At 34.4% G+C, this 17915-nt stretch overlaps 3 protein-coding genes across 4 annotated transcripts; 2 read left to right on the top strand and 1 right to left on the bottom strand.

Annotated features, from left to right (window-relative positions):
• The first annotated feature begins 4040 nt into the window (after window positions 1-4040).
• Window positions 4041-9530, top strand: LOC107433261 (beta-D-xylosidase 1). Its single transcript, XM_016044529.4, has 7 exons — window positions 4041-4509; window positions 6251-6532; window positions 7106-7275; window positions 7409-7506; window positions 7667-8017; window positions 8152-8565; window positions 8746-9530. The coding sequence occupies exons 1-7, from the start codon at window positions 4090-4092 to the stop codon at window positions 9354-9356; spliced, it is 2346 nt and encodes a 781-aa protein (XP_015900015.2). The 5' UTR covers window positions 4041-4089; the 3' UTR covers window positions 9357-9530.
• A 1243-nt stretch (window positions 9531-10773) lies between these two features.
• Window positions 10774-13544, top strand: LOC107433170 (uncharacterized). 2 transcript variants are annotated; one of them, XM_016044427.4, is made up of 7 exons: window positions 10774-11035; window positions 11309-11370; window positions 12555-12617; window positions 12707-12754; window positions 12870-12932; window positions 13053-13115; window positions 13253-13544. In XM_016044427.4, the coding sequence occupies exons 2-7, from the start codon at window positions 11320-11322 to the stop codon at window positions 13259-13261; spliced, it is 297 nt and encodes a 98-aa protein (XP_015899913.1). In that variant the 5' UTR covers window positions 10774-11035; window positions 11309-11319; the 3' UTR covers window positions 13262-13544. The 2 variants fall into 2 exon arrangements, with proteins under 2 accessions (XP_015899913.1, XP_015899914.1); XM_016044428.4 differs by lacking the exon at window positions 10774-11035 and adding an exon at window positions 11084-11214.
• Window positions 13545-13661: 117 nt separating this feature from the next.
• Window positions 13662-16728, bottom strand: LOC107433168 ((S)-8-oxocitronellyl enol synthase CYC2). The gene is given in 2 exon segments (XM_016044426.4): window positions 13662-14801; window positions 16307-16728. A coding segment is annotated over 1 exon segment (1134 nt). The 5' UTR covers window positions 14796-14801; window positions 16307-16728.
• Window positions 16729-17915: the final 1187 nt, after the last annotated feature.

Below are 17915 nucleotides of genomic sequence, written 5' to 3'. Positions count from 1 at the left end.
CTTTGTGAAGCATTTACACTCTTATTAAATTATTGTGACACAAATTTCTTAATACACAAATGGATCGGTTCAAAGTAAAGCAAATGAATGCTTGTCGTTGTCATATACTGATACAAGTCCATGCAGATACAACAATGACTGAAGCTTATCGATCATCAATATCCACGACCCGGATAAGATATTATAGTATTTTGTGGCTCGAAATTAAAAATTCAAATTCAAATTGACAGAAACGGAAAAGTCTATTTTTCCATTACGGATCATAAAACGAACTTATCCAGTATTAATGTGGGGCTTGTTAGTTGCTAGAGAAGCACATAGATAACTTATTAGTTGTAAATATATTGAAAATCAATATTCAAGGCTATGTAGAGATCAAATAAAAGGATTTTACGGAACCATATAGTTGGGAACTAAAAGAGATAAGAAGATCCTTCATACGGGTTAGTTGGCAAGGCTATCTTTTATTTCAAGGATAAGATCTATAATAGGTAATATCCAAATCACTACATATCCTCTCCATTCTCTTATATTGTTCCTTAAAGCAAGCTTATATCCAGCGAGGTTCTTGTTTGGGTCTCATCCATATACGCATAATAAATAAATATATAATTATATAGTATGGTTTTTGAAAAAAAAAAATATATATATATATATATATAAAATGTATAATATTCCTTCTCATCCGAAAAAAGGAAAAGATTGTCAAAAATCTCAAGCTATGGAGAGTGGGGGAGCGGGGTCCATAACATTGATGATCTGGTTAGGCCAAGTTGATGAAGCTAGCTAAGATAGCATTTGCCTTGCTCGCGTTTTCTACCAATCGATATCTCTCTTTCTCAAATTGTCATTTATGGTCACAATCGCTGTCCACATGCCACAGCAACCAAGGAAAGCTAATAACATCCATGCATGGAAATCAGGTCCCGTTATGTACCACGTTGATAAAGAAAAATAAAGCTGTTCTTCAGGGCATCCTGGAAAAGGGATAAAGAGTAAATCAGTTTGTTTGGTCATGACCATAAGCAAACTCTAAACTGAACGTACCACTTTTTCTAAACCCACTCTAAAGTGTAATTAGTTTCATATATACCCAAATAAAGGTTTTAAAAAATTATATGTTTGTCTATTGATACAAAGCTAGTTTTAACATTGTATAACTTATCACGTCACTGTATTATTTATATTATAATTTGAAAAAATAATGAATTCTTTTATAGGATTATAAAAAATAAAAAAAATTGGAATTTGGCTTTGATTTTCTTAATTGAGGAATATTGGTGACATCATAGTTGATTATGGTTTGGTTTCGGTTGAAACGTGAAGGAAGGTTCCTTTTTTTTAAAAAAAAAAAAAAAAAAAAAAAAAAAAAAGTGATTGGAGACGTGAAAGCATTACCGAATGATATAAGAGAGTGTGGTGTGGACGTGTGGGTGAAGTAGTTTATTGGGAGCATCGTAAAGGTTTGTGCAAAGTGTTGGTTATTCTACCACACGTAATTAATATCTCTGGAGTTTTGTCTTTTCCCTTTTCATTTTTTTCAAAAAATTATTTATTTGTTTATTTATTTTATTTCTTTATAAAATTCATAGAATAGAAGGAAAATTTAAAAGGGGGTTATACTGAAGCAACATGTGTGGATGGAGTATCGGTGCAAAACCGCATCAAAAACTTCAACTAACTAAATGATTGGGTACTTTTAATTGCTTATGCTTAAAGACAAACTCTAACCAATAATAATGATGACTAGTACAGAAACAATGAAAGAAAATAACCCCCAAAAAAAAAAAAAAAAGTAGATTAATTAATTTCTATCAATATGTTATTTGAAAATTAATATTATCTGTATGCATATGCATGGCTTCTTAGCTAGAGACAGTATTTTTGTTTTCCAAAAACAAAAGCATATACTTTCAGTCTAATATTAATTGTATACTTCGTCCAAAAAAATTATATAATTTCATGAAAATATATCCTAATTAATTAATATTTGTAATATTAATTACAACGTAAAGACTTCATATTTGACAAAATCTCAACGGAAGTATACGAGATATTTAATTGTTGGAGAAGAAGCAAAAGAAAGATTAATTGGGAGATATGGTTGTTGCACGGAATCTGGAAAGGAATTGAATGTCTTTCCTCTCTAAAAGATGCGTCAGTCTCTGTTAGGAATGTTGTATGTATGAATCAACACTAATAATTTAATCCTTTTTTTATAAATTATTTATGATTTATAATTTGAATGAATTGAATCCAAATCGGCGATCACTTTTGAAAATAGATCATATAACAACAAACGGATAATGACTAAATGGCTAAAAAGTACTTAAAGAAAGTATACACGCCTCCAAGTTATTGCCAAAAGCTTCTCATATTACAATTATGAATGGAAATTGAAAACATAATGTTCAACTAAAGGGGAGTTTTTTTTTTTTCTTTTTCTTTTTTTAATTTACATATACATATACATACATATATATATATATAGATCATAGAATCTCTCTCTCTCTCTCTATATATATATATATATAAATATATATATACATATATATTAGGTAAGACTTACAATGCATGATAATGCGAATCTAGACAATAAAATTGGGTTTATTTATTTTTCATTAGGTGGAGGATAAAAATAAATGACTTTTAAGTTGCTTTATATTCTCATGAGGTCCCAACTAATCCAATAATTCTATTTGCTGGCTGCATATAATTCCAAAATATTATATAATATAAATATAATCTTTTGTCAGACTGTCAGCTGCTATATTCGCATCCCTTATAATATGGGCAAGCCCCATTTTAAATATTGATTCATATATTTATTATTAATTATCAGGAAAAAGCCTGTACAAAATAATATATATAAATCATAAGAAACCATGTTAATTTTTTCTCCCTCTTGGTTATGATTAAAATCATTAACTGTGGCTCATAAGATGAAAATATGCTTAGCAAGAAAACATTTACCCCAAAAAAAGAAGAAAAAAAGAAAAAATGCTTAGCAAGAAGACAAATATATAAGTTTGGAGTTCACATTAATTTGTGTGTCTATATGTGCATGTATATATATAGTCACGAGATTACCTTCTTTTCTAAGTTTCTGAGTTTTGTAGTCAGTCAAGCAAAGTCACGAGAACAAGGTAGAGTTCCGGTCTTGCATGCTGAATATAATTATTTGCAGTCAGAAATTATCACTTTGCCAAATGGAAGACTATAATTAATTGGAAACTAATTATGTATAAAGCATATTGTTTTTGCTTCCAATCCTTCAATCACCAAATAGATATTGGTTAATATTCCAACTGGTGAAGTATATTTCCCAACACTGTCACTCTTTTTCTCTTTACATTTTTTTTATTGACAATTTATGCAGCAATGGGCTTTATACATTTTAATTAGTTAACTTTTTTTTTCTATGAAAAAAATGGCAGCTTTTGCGAAATATATATATATATATATATGTATATATAATATCCATTTCTAGTGCGTCCAATGTGATGGGCAGCCCCTGTAAAACCCACTCTCATGGCCACCAAAAAAATAGATGTATAGATTCTCTAGTCCGTGAACGACATTCCTTTTCTTTATAATTACTATATGACTATGACTACTAATATTCTTAACCTTAATTGTTTTTTTTGTGTGTATATTTATGTATTTATAAATGTATTTTAGCTAAAAATAAACCTTTTTATTGTGGCTAAATTATGTATGCCTAAAGTAGTGATAACGACCACCTATAGTCTGTACAAAATGCATGTTACAAAATGCGTGTTACACCTACTCATCCATTCTTTTCACTCTCTCTCTCTCTCTCTCTCTCTCTCTTTCTGATGTACAAAACATAAGCACACTTTTCTGTGTGGCTTCTCTCAGTTATAACATCCATTCGGTAGTCGACGTGGAAACTTAACCCAAACATGAAAAAGCCTCTTCTTTCACATCATCGCCATATCCAAACGCGACCCTTCCTTTATCTCTCTCTCTCTCTCTCTCTCATGTTTTTCTCTCTATATATACACACTTTCCCTCTATCCTAAACTCAAACCCAAAAACCTCATTCATAAAACCTAGTCCATTATAATGGTTTTTAGGAACAAAAACCCCTCCTTATTCAAACCCTTTTGGGTTCTCTCCGTTTTGGCTCTTCTTTGCCTATCAAACACTGGAGAAGCTAGACAGCCATTTGCTTGTGACCCCAAAAACGGGCTCACAAGGACCTTGAAATTCTGTAGAGTCACGCTTCCGATACATGTGAGAGTGAGAGACTTGATTGGACGGTTGACATTGCAGGAGAAGATTAGGCTGTTGGTTAACAATGCCATAGCTGTGCCACGGCTTGGCATTCAGGGCTACGAGTGGTGGTCTGAGGCTCTTCATGGTGTGTCCAATGTGGGTCCTGGAACTAAGTTTGGTGGGGCCTTCCCTGGGGCCACTAGCTTCCCTCAAGTCATCACCACCGCCGCTTCTTTCAATGAATCGTTGTGGGAGCAAATCGGACGAGTGAGGATTACTCATTTCATAATTCTCTATTTTTCTATTTGATTGGATAAAGATTTTAATATTTCTCTCACCTTTTTCTTTTTTTTAAAAAAAATAAAATCTTTTTATGTGTCGCTGAATTCTATGTTGCACTTCATGCCAAACTTTCATACGTTCAGTTTTTCCTTTTTCTAAAGAAACAGTTTTCTTATATATAGATTTTTTAATGGAATATAATTAATCAAAATAATACACACACACACACACACACACACATGTATATATATATATATATATATATATATATATATATAATGCTACTATTATGGGCGAGATAACCCCAACATGCCGGATGACTGCACCAATTACATAAAATCTATGAAATATATTATCCTAATATATGAATTACATAGAATCGAAATAAATTGTCATGATATATAAATTTAGTGTGATCACCCACCATGACATAGGCACTTTGCCCATAATAGCAACCAATTCAGATGCTAGAACGAAAAGTATAGTACTTAAGTGATGAAGAAGTACTTTTGCCTAATAATGCTACCATAAATGAAGAGTTCCATCAATTTCCCAACTTCTACATGTCTGTTTTGATTTGGATGATGCCTATAATGATAATTAAAAAAAAAAAATGATTATCCATGTAAACTTTTTCCTTTTTTTTTTTTTTAACCATTTTGTATTTTATTGGTTTCCCCCTTTTTCTTTTTTTTTTCTTTTTCTTTTTTTTTTTTTGAGAGAGAAAATATGCAGAAGATAGAAAGTAAATTACGGAAAGCCTCAAATAAATTAATCAAACTTGAAGTATATGTAATAGTGATTGGTGAAGGTAATATGGTTTTCATTACAATTAATATGTTTCTGGAGGAAATTACTTGTGAAGGCCAGACTAACCACTTGTACACCAAAAATAAAAAAATAAAAAATAAAAAATAAAAAATAAAAAATAAAAAATAAAAAAGGGACCTAATCTACCCCACAATGACACTGAAAATGAAATTTGCTCTAATTGTTGATCATTCTTGACTGCAACTTGCAAGGATATTTTGCGTGTGCTTTTCATCCACGGCTACGTTTTGGGTCTATTAGATGGTTATAAACATATTAATAGGGGTGCCAATCTATTATTATATGAATTGGACCACTGGTTTCTAAATTTCTGTCCCAGTAGATTTTGTAGAGGTATCTACTTTTTGACTTTTTTTCTCGTCCTTTTTCCTTTTTACCCCAATTTCCATTTTTAAATAATGACATGCCTTTCAGTAACAATAGAAAAAGGACAACTTTGCTCTGTTTTGTTTTGTTTTCTCATTCTTTGATAATAAACAATGAAAAAAATAGCTTGGTTCATAGAAGAAACAGATTCCCATCACGGCAAATCACTTTGAAAAAGCATCTTTTATTTGAATTAATTAAGACAATGGAACTTGGACGAAATAAGACTATTTAATGCATGTTACTAATGTGACCAGTGAATTGATATCTCTTTGTTACAGTGCCTACCTTTTAGTAGAATTTTGCCTTTAAACTTTACATAAAGCATCAACGGAATGAATTGTTTTCAATAGCAATAACTATATAACTTGCGGCAATGGTTTAGGAAACTTTTTAGCCCATCAAGATACGCAGTTGGCCAATCCAAAAGTGAGAAATTGCTAATCATGTGCTCTAAAAGTTGTCTATGCTTTTCTCTTGGAGTCTCAATTTTAACATCAACTAAGACTATTTTGCTGTTTTTTTAAAGGTGGTTTCTGATGAAGCAAGAGCAATGTACAATGGAGGCAATGCTGGTTTGACATATTGGAGTCCAAATGTGAACATATTCCGTGACCCTCGATGGGGACGAGGCCAAGAGACTCCCGGTGAAGACCCTGTCTTGGCCGGCAAGTATGCGGCTAGCTATGTCAGGGGACTCCAAGGTAATGGTCCTGGAAATAGGCTCAAGGTTGCTGCATGTTGCAAGCATTACACAGCCTATGATCTTGACAATTGGAATGGCATTGACCGCTACCATTTCAATGCCAGGGTAAGAAAAAATCCTTCTTTAATCTTTAACTACATAATATAGAAAAAGCTTTTCAAATCATTGTTACTTATTAGCTGTGATACTACTACTATAAAAATAAGTTTGGTGAATGACATAAAAGGTCCCCAAATTGAGCAGTTTTCCAATTACATATATACAGAAGCACATGAAAAGCACTTTCTTTGCTGGTCGCACGGAAAACTAAAAATGGTTAGCATAGTTTAGCCACTATTTGGCATTTCCCAACTTTTCTTTTTGTTTCTTTCTTTACTCTTCTAGATTATCACGACCTGTGGTCCCAAAGATCACTTAAAACGAATGGTGTCATTTTGCTATTCCAAGATGTCTCTTTTGTATTCCTCTGGAAAAATAAACTTGGCAAATAATGTTTAGTAATTAAAGGTTCCCAATAAGGTTGAGTTATAGTCAGTCAAGTCTAGTTATGAGCTATGCTCTCGTTCTGGTGCGTGGGGGTCCACTTGGACAATTTGAAAATTTTAATTCAATCATATCATTCGAGGGCCCTACAATTTTTGTCATGATCTTTCTTCTTTTTTTCTTTTTTTTCCTCAGGTTAGCAAGCAAGACTTGGAAGATACCTATGATGTACCATTCAAAGCCTGTGTGGTTGAAGGGAAAGTTGCCAGTGTAATGTGCTCATACAATCAGGTCAATGGAAAACCCACCTGTGCTGATCCTGACCTCCTCAAGAACACAATCCGAGGTGAATGGCGTCTCAATGGGTGAGTTTTCCACTAGATATGAATCAAAAGCTTTTGTTTGGTCAACATCGTTGATGGCTGTGATTTTCTCATATTATCTGTTTTTTTCTAACACATGTTTTTGAATTTTTGTACTCTGTTGTGGACCCAATAGGTACATTGTCTCTGACTGTGATTCTGTGGGTGTCCTATATGACAATCAACATTATACTGAGACACCGGAGGAAGCAGCAGCAGACACTATCAAAGCAGGTTTTAACGTTGAACTTTTTTCTACTCATTAAATTAATGGGACCAATTTGAAAGGCCAAAATTTACTGTGGAAAAAAAATAAATTTGTGGGACCCAGTTCGTTTACTCATTCTAACTTTTTCATTGGCTGTAATATGCTTCACTGAAATTTCAATTTCAGGTTTGGATTTGGATTGCGGACCATTCTTGGCCATCCATACAGAGGGGGCTGTAAAGCGAGGTCTTCTAAGTGAGATTGATGTGAACAATGCCTTGGCAAACACAATTACCGTGCAGATGAGATTGGGCATGTATGATGGTGAGCCATCAGCCCAGCCCTATGGAAATTTGGGACCAAGAGATGTCTGCACTCCAGCCCATCAGCAACTAGCCCTCGAAGCCGCCCGACAAGGAATTGTTCTGCTACAAAACCGTGGCGGAACTCTACCGCTCTCCACCAGTCGACATAGAACTGTAGCTGTCATTGGTCCCAATTCCGATGTCACAGTTACCATGATCGGGAACTATGCCGGTAGGCCTTCTCAAACATCTAGTTCGTACTTCCAGTATTCAGTTTATGGGCTGGCTCAACGAAGCTGGTCCATTTTCCTTTCTTTCTCTTGAGACAACAAATAATAATAATAATAAATTTGTATTTTTATATAGGTGTTGCATGTGGTTACACAACACCCCTACAAGGCATTGCGAGGTATAGTCGGACAATCCACCAAGTAGCTTGTAGAGACGTTGCATGCAGCAATAACCAACTATTTGGGGCCGCTGAAATTGCAGCCCGCAGGGCAGATGCAACTGTATTAGTAATGGGGTTGGACCAGTCTATTGAAGCTGAGTTTAGGGATAGAACTGGGCTCTTTTTACCAGGCCTTCAACAAGAGCTTGTGTCTAGGGTGGCAAGGGCCTCAAGAGGCCCAGTCATATTAGTTTTGATGTCTGGTGGTCCAATTGATGTCTCATTTGCCAAAAATGATCCTCGTATTGGTGCAATTCTTTGGGTTGGATATCCTGGCCAAGCTGGTGGGACTGCCATAGCAGATGTTCTATTTGGCACCACCAATCCGGGTAAGAAATTGACTATTCCAATTACATACGCTTACAAAATAGGCAAAATTGCCAAGAATACCAAGTTTTAACATATTTCTTTTCATCTGACATTTTTTCTGAACTCTTTTCAATCTGCTTGTTAATTTTTATTTTTAATTCATATTTGGCAATTTTTTATTTATTTTTATTATGATTTAGGAGGAAAGCTTCCAATAACATGGTACCCCGAAAGTTACCTAGCCAAGGTGCCAATGGTCAACATGAACATGAGAGCAAACCCAGCAAGAGGCTACCCAGGAAGAACCTATCGTTTCTACAAAGGCCCAGTTGTTTTCCCTTTCGGCCATGGATTGAGCTTCACAAGATTTCACCATAAACTAGCCAAAGCTCCTTCCCAACTTTCAATTCCACTTCTTTCTTCTTCCTCAATCAACTCCACCATTTTTGCAACCACCAAAGCTTTGAAAGTCACTCACACCGACTGCAACTCACTCACACTTGGACTCCATATTGATGTTGAAAACACAGGAACCATGGATGGGACCCACACCCTCCTTGTCTTCTCCAGCTCCCCTGCCGGGAAATATTGGTCCGACGGAAAACAGTTGGTGGGTTTTAAGAAAGTCCATGTTCCGGCAGGGTCCCAGCAAAGGGTGGTGGTGGGCCTCCATGTCTGCAAACATCTTGGTGTTGTGGACCAGTTTGGGGTTCGAAGAGTCCCAATGGGTGAACACCAAATTCTTATTGGAGAAGATCTTAAGCATTCTATCTCCTTACAAGCTGATTTAGGAGACATTATTAAGTCTTAATTACGTAGCATTTGTCAAAAATAATCAATTAAAATTAATTCTTCCTTTCCTAGAAAAATAAATTAATCCAAATGTTATACATGTAAAGGAAAGGTAGGAGATAATTGATTTGTAATTGTAAGTAAGTCCATTATTTTATAGGGGAAATAAATAATAAGTCAAGATATTAATATATTTGATGTTTTTTATTCGGCTTTGATAAATATATAAAACTTAAATGATGCAAAAGAAATTAAAAAAAAAAGTTTTAAATAAATCAATAAAATATAATATTTTTTGTCCCAGTGAAACAAAGACTACATGTGGATCTCCCATGTCGGTACTATGAAGGTGATTCCAAAAATAAAATCCTCAGCAATTTGCTATTTTGACTAGTCACTTAAATATTTATAATTATGAGGATCCAATAGAAACGAGGCAGCATATCTAGATATAATAAATATTAGATCTTTCTGACACATATTATTTTCATTTCCTCTATAATAAAATTGATTATGGGGGGTTGACTCTCATAATATATACAAAGATTGCACTCTTGTTGGATTCCTTCCAAATACAATAAATCAATTAGATAAAAGCTGAGGGGAGGTGACCCTTAGAGGTATAAATCAATAAATTATTTTCTTAAAACCAAGAATAGTTAAATCTTTCTTCCAAAAAAAAAAAAAAAAAAAAGAGAAAGTAAATGCTTCTTCTTCTGTTTTTTTTTTTTTTTTTTTTTTGGCCTTTTTTAAAGAACGGTAAGTAAATGTTAAATAACATTGAATATAGAGACCAGTTACCGTTGGAAGTATAGACTGTTAACAAACAACTATGTTCGTAATGTTTTTTCTTGTAATTCTCACACAAGTCTTCTGCTTTTATATTACCAGGAAGAAAGTCCTCTGCTTTTATTTTTTTATAATTAATAAAGTTTCTACCTCTAATTTAAAAAACCAACCAAATACTGTCATTAAATTTTTTTTTTCTGGTACTTTTCATTTCAACAATATTCAACTCCTCATGAGGAATGTTTGCTGACTTATCATCAACCTTTTTTTAAAAAAAAAAAAATTTATTATTCTATATATTTATAGAAAGCACCATTCACGTATTTCTTTTTTTTTTTTTTTAAAAAAGAAGAGAATAAATAAAAAAGAAAGAAGAAGATGGCAAAAGAGACTTCAAATAAGAAAGAATATGTCCAAAGGAGGTGTCGGTAAGTGACGATGATTTGCACGTGAGAGATTGTAGGACATGGGAACCCACCGAGGGTGATATCCTAACGGCTAAAACCATAACGTATAAAAATCTTTTAATATACGTTTTTATTTAATCTATATTATTTATCAATTTATAAGCTTGTAATAAAGTCCTACCCAATAACTAGTAGTTCGCCATCCCTAATCCCCACCTTTACCCACCCCTGTCCCCCTCTCTTATAGGGTATAATTGGATAAGACAGCATATTTTCCAATTTCTTATTCATTTTACCATACATTTTCAATCTTATCATATATTTATATTTGTATTTATATTTCCCAAAAGTAAATAAATAAATAAAAACATACATACAATTCTTATCTCACCTTCTTACTCAACCATTTGCCATTCTTTCATCTCCCTTTTTCTCATTTTTGGTTCCTTTTTCTTACTTGTCCTTCATTTCTACTGCATCTTTCACTTTGCTCTTCCACAAGGTAATGCCAAGATCCTCTCTCTCTCTCTCTCTCTCTCTCTCTCTCTCATGCTTTTTGGTCTTTCTAATTTGGTTCTGTGGGCTGTAACTGGTTTTATATTTGGGGCTACAAGTCCTGCTCATTTTGCTTCTTGATATTACCTTCATTGCCGTCTTTATCTTCTTCTCTCTGTTTTTCAGGTTGTTTGATTTCAAGGGTTTTATTTTATTTTTCTAATTTCTTTTTCTTTTTTTTCAAAGAGTTGTTGAAGTGCTTGTGTTTGTCAATTTGCAGGAGAGGCAAAGATGGCAGATTGCAACAGAAATGAAGACTATTTCTCTTCCCAAGACCACCAGGTACACTATTCCCTTCTCTTTCTCTTCTATCTCCTTCTAAATTTGAACAAACAAGAAAAGGAATTGCAGATAGCATTAGGCAGAGATTTCTCATGGTGGTGCGAACTGGGTCCCAATCCAAAAACCATCAATGTGGCTATGGCCCATGTACACCATGATTGCGCTGAATTATAGTTTTGTGCCAAATTTCCTATTCATTGAAAATTACTTGGTTTTCCATTTGAGTTCCCAAAACATGATTTTGTTGCCATGATTTCTTCATTAATTTTGAAAAGAGAGGATTCTTGCATTCTCTTTTAGATATCTTTCCTAGCTCCTTCTTTGAGTTTAGAAGGAAGTGTAGGAGATTAAATTTGGAAATTCTTGTGGGATCGTTTGGATGATAGGAAGAGAAAGAAACATCAAGGGAAAAAAAAAAAAGGGTATGCTTTTTGAAGTGGTCCCCACATTCAACGGCTAGTGATCTGACACGAAACACTATTGAGTTGGCTGCTGAGGTTTTGAAGAAGTGAGATCGTATAATTTTTGTTTGTTTGAGATGTCGGCAGTGTACGAGGGGATGTAGACTATTTCAGCTCCAAGCGGATGCTAGGCTGTCTTCGTGGATGACGTGGACATTTTATTGTTTTGTCAGCTAGATGATGTGTCCAAACTCCTTTAGTGAATGCGAACCACAACCTTAAAACAGAGGGGTTGGTTTTTTCAAAATTATATTTTAAAAACCTATATATATATATATATCATAAATATATATCAACAAAGTTAATATGTATTTAACTTTTTAAAATCATCAACTATTTGTGTGAGTTTTCTATCTTGATGAATTTTTAGCCTTATGGGTTGAATTGACTTTAGCATACAATTTTAGTTGAGAATTTAACTTATTATATTAGATTAGATTCTTTCTGATTTTGATTGTTGCCGAAACTATTTATGCTTATTATTGTATGATCAGAAACTCAATTCAAAACGGCTGAAATGTTGAGACAATCTAATTCACTTCTAAAAATGCTGTTATCTTTGGATCAGAGACTTGAGCATTGGGATAAATATAGACGCATGCATTATCACATATAGTTTGTGTTATGTTAAAATTTGCCCATCTTAAAATGAAAGAAAATCCTAATTATTTTGATGTCAAAGTAATACAAATTATAGAGTTTTTTTTTTCCCCCTCAACACAGGCAACATCTGCGGGGAAGAAATATGGGGGACTTGCACCAAAGAAAAAGCCTTTGATTTCAAAGGTATACCAACATTCCCAAAACTTTAATCTTTAATCAAGTTTTATGTCACGCTTTGAAGAAAATATGCTGAAAATTTCCTATGTGTATAGGATCATGAGCGAGCTTTCTTTGATTCTGCAGACTGGGCACTCTGCAAGGTATAGAGAATATAAACACTCGTAAAATTTGTAGCTTAAATTTGATTCTTTTCCTTTTCCTTTCCTTATCCTTTCCTTTCTTTCTTTTGAACTTTTGAATATGCATCTGCAACAGCAAGGGGCAGGAGTGAACCAAAAATCCACAGCTGCTGTAGAAACTCTTCGGCCAAAGCTAGAGGTATACATAATACTATAATTCACTTAACGGAGTTCAATTCGATGGTAATTAAGAGATTAATGGGGTTCTACAAAAATTAAAAAATAAATAAATAAAAGATTTGATGATATATATGTGCAGAGAACGCCACACCAGCAGCTTCCCCCAAGAAGACCTGCTTGTACATCTGGACGGGAAAACCTGGTATGTTCTCAATGATCATAAGAAGAGAGGAAAAAATAGAAAAACAAAGCAAGAGGGAAATTCTTGGAAGTGTGAAAATATTACTCTGTTTCTTCTCTGCTGCCTAATTAATTTCCTTTCGGCTTGTGATGTTGCAGGCGGAGTAGGATCCATTTAAGAGATCTAGTTAGCCAGCCCAAAGCAAAAGAAGTGTTTGTGTAATTGTGTGGAAAGTAAATTATGTTGTTGATGATACAATTAGAGATAATGCTTTGATTTTCAATAAGCCTTATTATAATAAAGGGAATCCATTCCTTTGTACTTAGCCCATTGCTCATAGTCCCAACTATTTCCTGTAAACAATTTTCTAGGACATGTGAATAAGCAACATAAACTTATATGTATGCATTTGATGTTATGTATAATGTAATCAATCACCAACTTTTAATATGTGTTTGATTGCAAATACAAGGTGAAGAGCCTAACAGCTTCAAAACCCAGAAAGCAAAATACAACAAAAAAAAGAAGAGACCCCACAGTGAGAAAATCAATCAAGCACACTAATTTTCATGGGGGTATAATTTTCATGTCCTTAAGTCTCTGTACCCAAAATCCAACACTCTTGAGGGTATCAGCAAACCCATAAAACCCAAATTCCCTACTTTTATTCATGCTAGAAACATGTTGAAACCCAAAATGCAAAACATTATGTAGCGCAGCCCAACAAGTAATTTCTTCCAACTTGGTTTTGTGTAGACCGTATTTTTCCACGATTTCATCCCACACTTTTCCTTTCTCATTCATCAAACCCACAAAATCAAGCTCTTGGCTCTCATCATAATCCACAAATTCAACATCAAATACTTCACACACCACCTTCCACATACTTTTCCACGTGAAAAAATCACCGTTGGTGCAGTTAAACGCCTGGTTCTTCGCACGTGCCGTGACCGCTGCCCAAATATGTTGCTCCGCCAACACACGTGCGTCCGACATGTCGCAGAAATGCTCCCACGTGTAGCGCGTGCCGGGAAACCGAAATTTCAATCCCTCGTGTTTACAAATCGCCCCGTAAACGGCCAACGACAGTAGAGAATTGTAAACACTCCTAGACGACGATCCTATTATGACGGACGAACGGTGCACGGAATATGAAATAGAAGGCGCGTAGGAATCCACCAAGTCTTCGAGCGCATAGTAAAAGTTCGGGTAAGGAAGGCGGGATTAGTCCTCACGGAAAGGCGGGTCATGAGGGTTGAGATGGGCGGAACGGGTCGGATCATGGATCGGACCCATGTAGTGTTGGGTACCCGTTTGGAGGGTGATGTGGGTGAGGCGGGAAGCCGGAGCGGATTTGAGGACGTTGAGAACGTTGGAGAGCATAACGACGTTGACGGTGACGTTAGCTTCTTCGTTTTCGCGGACTTGTATGGCAACCCAAAAGACATGAGAAACTTGGTTGTATACGGGAGAGAGGTTTCGAAACGTGTCGTCGTAGCTTGTGGCGTCGAAGTTGAGGAAGCCGTCTAGTATGGAGGTTGGAAACCAGCTTGGTAACGGACGCCGAGCCGCACCGAAGACTTTCCATGGACCACCGAGGGCGTTGGGGTTCTTTAAGGCTTCGGCTAAGCTTAAGCCGGCCATGCCAGTGACCCCAACCACGAGTGCTACGGCACCTGAGCAGTAGTTAGCTTTCTCCATAAGTCTCTGCGAATTAAGAAAAATAGTGGCATATTAAAAACTTAAATCTTGTCCTGTGGCTTTAAAAAGCACAAATGTTATTCTCCTTGATCACGTGGACAGCTTCTATTGGTCCTATTACAGATAGTGTGCGATGACAGCTCCTCGCTCCACGCGGAGGACAACCATTGGCACAAAAAAAAAAAAATATATATATATATATAATAAAAAATAAAAAAACTCGTCAGTGCCCTTAAATTTGCACTTCAACTACTACATGGTACATATACTTTTGTACTTTTGCTTTCATGTTCTAATAAAGTAAGAGGTGGAAACAAATTATTGTTCTCAAATTGGGAACGTCGATCGGTTGGAGTAATTAAAGCTTTTATAATTGTTGTTTAGTGTTTTATTGGATGGTAGAATAGACCCAACAAAAAGGAGTGTGTATCAGCTAAAGGCTGAAGCGAGCGTACATTCATCAGTGACACATCAACACATGAAATTGATCATATCAGAGATTGATATCCGATACAAAATCATACAATTATTTGAAAGTTAGCACGTCTTTGTTTCCCTCAAGTTGTCTTAATCAGTAGATTTTTTTTGTTTCCCCCTCTTAAATCGATTTCATGTATTTCACTATTTCGTGGTGTCATACAACTCAACCAATAGAGATATAAAAATAAACCAAAAATATGGTAGTATTTATGTACATATATTTTGTCTTATCTCCAAAACAAAAAAGGCGAGCATGAGTGTACTTACTACCTTAATTGCAAAAGGCTAACTTGTAAAAACTGTTCGATATTTTTCAACATTGTTAAGTAGGTTAAAACGTCCTCCAAAAGAAAAAAGAAAAGAAAAAGAAAACAGTATATTTGAACTTCTAAAGGTGTAACAAGTAATGACACAATTCCGCTAATTTTTATAAATTTTTAATATCAATTTTGTCACGGTGTACTTAGAAGGTGCCAATCACCTTCTCACTGCTGACAAAGGTAATCTAATGGGTCTAAAACTTTGGGTCGATATGCAGTGTACCTAATATGGGCGAAAGCCCAAGTAACCAGGTCCGAGATCAATGATCCCAACTACACGGATCAAAGCCCAAGTAACCAGGTCCAAGGTCAATGTTAATTATTATGAATTTAAACTTGTAATACAAATAAAACAACAATTCCATGAAAAATTAAAATAAAATAAAACAAAACAACAATTAAATTTTAAATATATTTATTAGGCTATGCAAGTTGTAACATTACCCAGATACAAGAGGTGAAGCTCTAACATACAAAATATTTTTTTTGGGAAAAAAAATATTATAAAAAATAATTTATTAATGAAAGAAAAAAGAAAAAAGCTAAAAATTACAATAACGAAAGAAAAATAATGAACCACAAAAAATTGCAAACTTTGAAAAGTTGCATTCCAGATCCAGGAATAAAAAGCCAACCAGCAGTCATGGTTGGAAGCAAAAATAAATAAATAAAGTAAAAAAGAGAGAGATTTAGGGATGGCAGTGAACTAACCAGTAAAGAGATTGCAGAGAAATTTAGGGAAAATCAGAAAATTTTTGTTGATGGTTTGCTCGTTGATCGGCTTTGGGATGTCTATGAATTTTCGCTCTTGCTTCCAACTGTGACTGATGGTTCTTTACTCCTGTGTATGGATTTTTGGCTTTATTTAATTATAGGGGACAAAAATATACAGCACCAAAATACAATGTATTGTGGTGGAGGAGGATTACTTCCTCCTTCGACTGTATTTTTTCTTCCTCTACTCACCGAAAAACATCAAAAGAAAAGAGAAAAAGAAGATACAGGCTATGCAAGAGGTTAGGGAAGTCAACTCATGTGTGGAGAAAAAAAAAACAAGAAAAAAATGAAAAGAAAGAGCAGAAGTGGGGTTGGTGAAAAAATAAATTGGAAAGAAAGGAAAAAAAAAAAATGAGAGGATTTTCGGTAAGTTTTGTATTTGGTGAAATGAAAATTATAAAAAATTGAGAAAGGACAAGGGAAACAAGGTTACAATACAAGAGGATGGGGAAGGAGACGATGAACGAGAGGGACGTAATTTTTTATTTTTTTTCTCTTTTCTTTCACGTGTAAAAAGGGACACGTGGTCCAATCGATGCCATGTGAGCTCGTTAATGATTGACAACTATAAGCTACTTTTACATTCTCTGAACAGAGAAAAAGATTTAGGTACTTCCGAAAGTACCACACTTACCTGTCACATTCCGAAAGTACCATACTCACCTATTTTCTTTTAAGGAAAAATTTAGGTTCCATATTCGAATTATTATTTTTTTCCAGTATTAGGTTGCTGATAGCTATGATAAAGTGGTTTGAAAACTTCTGGCTTAACTTAAGAGAGATCATTTAGTTAGATGCTCTGAAATAGGAATAATGGAGAACGAAGATCGGTTTATTCATCCTTGGACTGAATCTATTGCAGATGTTTCTTTTAATCCCAAGCTCCTCTCCTCACAACCCTGCAGATTTTTATCTTTTCATTAAAAAATATATATAGATCAAACCTATTTTCTTTGCTGTGTCATATTATATGCTCAAAGTCTTTCTTTTTTTTTTTAAGGTTGACTATTCAATGTTACTAAATAATAATAATAATAATAATAAACTGTATATTGTTTATATGATTATTCAATGTTGAATGTTCAATTTTTTTTTAATTTTTTTTTATATGATTACGACAAAACACTTTACATTGTTTTCACTTATATTTGCTTGCTGATTTAGTCTGACTCGTTCAATTTATGAAGGCGTATATTTAAAATTAAAATATTTTAAGAATTTTACAACCTTGTTTTTTTGTCGGTGGAATGATTTGATAGCTCTCTCCAATCTCTACCCTCACCACCCACCCCATATTCCCCTTCACCCATATTAACGGTATTTTTTTTCTTCGAAATTAGGTATAGATGGATTTAAATTCAAATGATTCCTCAAAAAACAGTGTTTTTTATAACTGGACTATTGGACAATCAATGGATATTGAAACAGATAAAAATATGGAACTAACGTCATGAAGCACAGTTTCTTAGAAGAAGCCTATTACTTATCAGAACTAGTCTTCATTTGGGTTTGATCGCTGATTTCACTAGTGATGGGGAAAAAA

The sequence above is a fragment of the Ziziphus jujuba genome, chromosome 11 (genome assembly GCF_031755915.1).
Source record: "Ziziphus jujuba cultivar Dongzao chromosome 11, ASM3175591v1".
Lineage (NCBI taxonomy): Eukaryota > Viridiplantae > Streptophyta > Magnoliopsida > Rosales > Rhamnaceae > Ziziphus > Ziziphus jujuba.
This window is presented reverse-complemented; position numbering and strand designations above follow the sequence as displayed.

Bases quoted from the DNA above. Each gene is read 5' to 3' on its own strand.
- LOC107433261 (XM_016044529.4), top strand. From the start codon at position 4,090: ATGGTTTTTAGGAACAAAAACCCCTCCTTATTCAAACCCTTTTGGGTT. The intron at 4,510-6,250 runs GTGAGGATTACT...GTTTTTTTAAAG, and splicing joins TGTGGGAGCAAATCGGACGA to GTGGTTTCTGATGAAGCAAG. The intron at 7,276-7,408 runs GTGAGTTTTCCA...TGGACCCAATAG, and splicing joins GGTGAATGGCGTCTCAATGG to GTACATTGTCTCTGACTGTG.
- LOC107433170 (XM_016044427.4), top strand. From the start codon at position 11,320: ATGGCAGATTGCAACAGAAATGAAGACTATTTCTCTTCCCAAGACCAC. The intron at 11,371-12,554 runs GTACACTATTCC...CCCTCAACACAG, and splicing joins TCTCTTCCCAAGACCACCAG to GCAACATCTGCGGGGAAGAA. The intron at 12,755-12,869 runs GTATAGAGAATA...CATCTGCAACAG, and splicing joins CAGACTGGGCACTCTGCAAG to CAAGGGGCAGGAGTGAACCA.